A 5821-nucleotide genomic window follows, 5' to 3' on the forward strand; every position below is an offset into this window, starting at 1 on the left:
TGATATCCAAAATAAAATCCGGGTTAATTTTACGAAAACTTCAACATGTACAGTTTACCCTTTTTGTTAAAACAATAAGCTATAAAGACAAAAAAAAAATAAAATCTGCAATGATTTTAAATGTAACTGTATTTTTTTATAAATTACAACCTTAAATCAGTGCCAAATTAAAAAAAAATACGGTGCATCGAATTTTGGTACTATTCTGAAAATTAACTATAACCACAGAAATAGAAATTGGATGATTAATGTTGCAAAATCTAAAATATACACATCACATCTAAAATAGTTAAAACAGTGTTGCTCTGTATCACTCTTACAGAATTTATGTTTTTTTAACATAATCTTATTTTAATTTTAATATAGACTTTATTAATAACATTCAATATTTAATCATCTAAATGTAAAGTTTTGCATTCTATTAATTTAATTCACATATTACTCAAAAGATAAAACTCAATAATGTAATTTAAGTGATTGATTTTTTTTTTCCATTTTAAAACAAATTGTGTGACGCTTAGTGCTCTTATGCGTATAATACTATTTTTGTATAAATCCTTAACTAGATTAAATTAAAATAATGCATTTATTGTTAACGAATTTATTTTGTGTTACTTATTAAAAAAAATCCTCTATTATTACTGTATTGGACAGTTATTATTCAAAAGATATGTACTATGTATAATACAGTAAAATATATTTAAAAAAAATTGTTATCTTTTATTTTACCAGCTTTCTTTTATTAATAGAATAAAGTGCAAAGCTTTTCTCATTGTTGAGCGATCATCTAAATTTGACTGATTGAAATAATTGCTTACAGTTGATGCCATTTCATGAATTGAGCCACCAATTTATTAAAAAATATTACAATTAGTAGGTGATCTACCAAGTCGATCCCTCTTCAAGTCTGCACGACTTCAAGTTAGCCAGACTCGTATACAATTCTAGCCTGCCTGGCATTAATAATAGTGTTACGAAGAGATTTATCGAACAGTTACTCTGAAACAAACCAAAAGTTAAGACGAAGTCGCGTTTTATTGTCATATCCATTAATCTCATGGCTCAGGGTCTAAATTATTACTTTTGTTAGCTTAGATGAGATACCGTAGACCTCAATCCTTAACTACACCCTGTTATTATATCTTAAAAAGGAGAACAAAACAACTTTAAGTTAGTTAATTTAAGAGAAAAGTAAATTAGCAACAATCTAAGAAAACGAATGAATTCTATTTTATTTTGATTTTGGTTTTCGTCACCAATATAGTTCTTGAATTTTTTTAATCTAAAGTAATAAAATAATTTAGCGACTTAATAATAAGCATAAAAATATATCACAACACTATTTTTTATTTTACTTTTACTTTACTAAATATTTTTAGTAAAGCTTAGTAGTTATTTCCGAACTTACTTTAGTATCAACTGTCATTCTCATTATCATGGCGGAGGACGAAGACGGTGTTTCAAATAAAAATTCACCACAAAATTCAAACGATGCAGACTCTAATCAGGAAAACGAACAAAATGCTGTAAAACCAGACTTAGGAATTGAAGAAGCAAAGTATAATAGTCAAGAAAATGGCCACGCGTCGCCCACAAAGCCCAAAAGTTCCTCAACTAGTAAGTACTATAGAGATTTGTTTTTTGCTTCGCCAAATGTATGACATATTTAAATATATGTTATTCTTTTAGAGTCTACCGGAGCTGTGCGTAAGGAAGAGAATCCCTTTTCGTTTCGGCACTTCCTCAAGAGAGATCTTTCGTTGCCGGGCAACTCGACTTATGAGAACACTGGTGCCAGGCCTAAGGCTTACTCGAGCACAGTGCAACACTCGCCTACTAAAGTAGATATTCACACAGAATCTAGACGTGAGAAAAATCGTCAGCATGATAATCAAACCAAAGATAAAGCAAGCGAGGGTGCAAGCCATCGCATCAATGATAATGTACCTTCGACTAGTTCTATGGACGTACCGTTTAGGGTAGTAGAGAGCTTGAATTGTGAGGATAACTTTTATTCGGAAAATGCTGATGTATCATTTTATCGCAAACCAAATTTAGCATCTGAGCCTATGGGGATGCCATCCCTACCTGATTTTGTGCAAGACCATATTTTAGTGGAACAAGCTTACTTACATTCAAACGGACCGATGTCATTGGACTTGGACAATCTACCAGATTTTACTTTTAATACTAACTTTAATGCTGGTTCATCTTCATCCTTGGGAAGGAGAAATGACAACAATTATGTTGGTAATAGAGGCTATGATTATGACCCATACATGGGTGCATCAACATCGTCTGATTCAGGACCATCAAACAGGAATATCCCACTGGACCTGCCGGCAGGGGCCGAAGCGGCCGGCCCTGTCCCACTCGACCACCCCATGCATCTCAGTCTAGATCTCACTGAATCTGTAAATCCTTCAGATAGAAGGAATATGTCACCTAGAAACCAATTTCCATTAGACCTGCCTCCAAATGCAGGTAAACAATTATTTTATCTTACTAATATTATAAATGTGGATATTTAGATGGATGTTTGTTTAAAGGTATCTCCGGAGTGATTGAATTTGACTCAGATGTGTAACATAATCTGGGAACCCATAGGCTACTTACAATGTTTTTTTTTTAATCTGCATGGACAGATTCACGGACGACAGCTAGTATTTTATTAAGTATTAGAAGCACATTCAACGGCCATAATCTTCATTGATTATTGTTACTATAAATTATCATACAATAGATGTGAAGTTTTGATTTCCTCATAGAATAGATTCAGCCTAATTGTAGATAGATATCCTAACAACTTACTATAAGTGCAGTATCACATACTGGAAATATATAATTGACATTTAACATATCTTAAAAACCAATTACTTTTTATATCTTTTAAAGTCTGAGAATAATTCATAGCATATAATATTAAGTTGTATACAAATACTAACTTATCTTGATGTTGTCTTTTCATGTTTCCTTTGTATTATTGTTGGTTTTTTTATTGCTGAAATACTCTGTTAAAAATTTATCAAATCATTTTTTATATTAAACTAGCTTTTACCCGCGACTCCGTCCGCGCGGAATGAAAAATAGAAAATGGGGTGAAAATTATCCTATGTCCGTTTTCTGGTTCTAAGCTACCTGCCCACCAATTTTCAGTCAAATCGATTCAGCCGTTCTTGAGTTATAAATAGTGTAACTAACAAAACTTTCTTTTATATATATAAGATAGATACAGATATTTATTTTAATTATAATTATATGGAAAATATTAAATGAAAAATTTTGGATGGATGTATTTTACCAGTAAGCTGAAAACAGCTGATTCATATCTAATCAAGTTTGGAACAGAGGTAGATTATGGTCTGGAATTGACACATAGGCTTTAATTCAGTTTTTTTTTATTTCTACACAGACTAGATGCAGATAACAGCTAGTATAAAAATTATGGTCATGTCATAGGTGCTGAATCTAAACGTCTGCCGGATTTCCTGCCTGTACACCCTGGCAGAACCTCCCCAGAACCGGAGCACCAGGACGAGCAGCTGCAGCAGATCATGAGCGAGCTGGAGAGAACCAGGTATTGTCTTAAACATATTCCTATTAGACATGTAACTTTAATGCCACATTCAAAAGCAATATGACATATAAAATTATTATTTTTTAATTTCACTTCCAAATTGAAACAGCTAATAATATTCATCAAGTTAATATAAATATTGCGAAAATGTTGAAACTGTGGGTTAAGATTATTTACATAGGGATCATTGCATATTATGTTTGTTTCTTTTGTCTGTTTGGTTTTATTATAGTCTCATATCTTAAGAGACTATGAGAGTAGGAAGAGATTGTTTGAGTGTTTAAGAAGTTGATATTAGTGTGGCGTGTTGAAGGTCAAGGTCTGACTTTAGTGATTCTAACGACTATTGGGGAAATGTGCTAGTGTTGAGGTTGAACAAAACCAAGCACCAACAAAACATCAACTAAGTATACATTTAGGTCGGAGTTATTCACGGAGCGCAGCCGGCGATGTCGTGCTGAGCAGGAGATGGCGAACGTACGCTACCGTTTGAACGAACGTGAGCGCGCATTTCGCGAACATGTGTGCAGGCCTGTTGTTACCCCACCGACTGAAACTAGTCCAGCCCCGGAGCCTCCCACTGAGGTCAGTAGTATACTATGAGGTTGTTGCTGTGACCCACGACTCTGTCCTCGCTGAATTAAGAAAAGATAATAAGTAGCCTATGTATTCTTTCAGATTATGTTCTACATCTGTGCCAAATTTCATCAAGATCTGTTGAGCCGTTCCGGAGATACGTTCAAACAAACATCCATCTAAACATTCGCATTTATATTAGCAAGATTAGGAATTGTTGGCAGATATTTAAATTTAATTTTATTCAATAATATCTTTACATGTTGTTTTATGAAATACAATACGTATGTGTTTTAATTTCAGGTTAGAAATGCAGATCCCGAAGTTGTGTCAAAATTGAAAAATGAAATAAAAAAATTAAAAGTAAGTATTTCAGGATTAATATATCCATTAAAATCGTATAGAAGAGCCTAAAGCTATAGGTTTAAGTGAATCTGCAAATACTTATTTTGAAGATTTTATGCTAAAATTGTGCAAATGCACAGGTAAATCTTTTGTCGGTGGTTCAGAGGTTAAGTACTTGACTTGTAATCTGCAGGTCCTGGGTTTGAATCCCGACATGTACCAATGTGTTTTTCGATTTACATATGTACATTTATCCGACGTCCTTACGGTGAAGGAAAACATTGTGATGTTGCACATATCTGAGAAGAAATTCAATGATATGTGTGAAGTCAACCCACACTCGGCTGTGGTTGACTATGACAAAGTCACCCCTAACTTAGGGTAGGCTCCGAGCTCCAAAATGGGGTTTTATAGTGAGCTGATGATGATGATGAAATCTTGTGTAAGAACAAAATATTGACATTAGTGTTTGTGTGTCAGGAGCAGCTGCGGGTGTCGCAGGAGGAGGTGAGGGTGCTCCGCGGGGCGCAGGCGGGAGCCGCCGCAGACCTGCGCCGCGCCTCCAGGCTCGCTGAGACATCTCTCAGGTACACATGCTTTTACTAAATAAGTTAATTCAAAATAGTCATACTAAAATAATATGCGGTTAAAAATCAGATTTATTGATAGACTAGGTGTCTAAATAAAAAAAACTTAACCCTATGTGTTCTTCCAGACTATGTTCTACATCTGTACCAAATTTCATCAAGATCCGTTGAACCATTCCGGAGATACCTTCAAACAAACATCCATCCATCTCTTAAACATTTGCATTTATAATATTAGTAAGATATAATAAAATTTAGAAATATTTAAATCCATTTAAATTGTATGTATGTATTGTGTATGTATGCAGAGAGCTGCTGGCGGGTCTGGAGCAGCTGAACACGCTGAGCTCGCGGCTGGACCCAACATGATGGGATACAAAGAGACAGCGATAAATAATCCCCAAACAATCGACTTCTCCCCGAACTATATCACACATAACACCGCACCCCGCAAACGTACGCCATTTCCCGCCTCAGATGACGTTTGCTGTCAAAGTGACGTTTTCTCTTAGCCTCGTCTGACGTTTGCTGTCAAAGTGACAGCGCGGTGACAGTTGACAGCTCTGGAACATTCCATTTGGTGAGTTTACGTTCCGTTTCATTATGGCTTTGTGTTTGACTTTGTTAGTGTATATTTAAAAAAAAATAACGTTTGTCAATAATGGCTTTACCCTTTCACACTCAAGGGAAATTATTTCTCCCTTCTACAAAAATCGTTATCGATTGTTCAATTATT

At 34.7% G+C, this 5821-nt stretch overlaps 1 protein-coding gene across 1 annotated transcript; it reads left to right on the forward strand.

Annotated features, from left to right (window-relative positions):
* Positions 1-1427: 1427 nt before the first annotated feature.
* LOC106716107 lies at positions 1428-5461 on the forward strand. The gene is made up of 7 exons (XM_045680259.1): positions 1428-1617; positions 1690-2484; positions 3460-3577; positions 3997-4162; positions 4457-4516; positions 4979-5085; positions 5394-5461. Exons 1-7 carry the CDS (start codon positions 1437-1439, stop codon positions 5452-5454), a joined length of 1488 nt encoding a protein of 495 aa, XP_045536215.1. The 5' UTR covers positions 1428-1436; the 3' UTR covers positions 5455-5461.
* The last annotated feature ends 360 nt before the right edge of the window (positions 5462-5821 follow it).

The sequence above is a fragment of the Papilio machaon genome, chromosome 12 (genome assembly GCF_912999745.1).
Source record: "Papilio machaon chromosome 12, ilPapMach1.1, whole genome shotgun sequence".
Lineage (NCBI taxonomy): Eukaryota > Metazoa > Arthropoda > Insecta > Lepidoptera > Papilionidae > Papilio > Papilio machaon.

Bases quoted from the DNA above. Each gene is read 5' to 3' on its own strand.
- LOC106716107 (XM_045680259.1), top strand. From the start codon at position 1,437: ATGGCGGAGGACGAAGACGGTGTTTCAAATAAAAATTCACCACAAAAT. The intron at 2,485-3,459 runs GTAAACAATTAT...GTCATGTCATAG, and splicing joins AGACCTGCCTCCAAATGCAG to GTGCTGAATCTAAACGTCTG. The intron at 4,163-4,456 runs GTCAGTAGTATA...TTTTAATTTCAG, and splicing joins CCCCGGAGCCTCCCACTGAG to GTTAGAAATGCAGATCCCGA.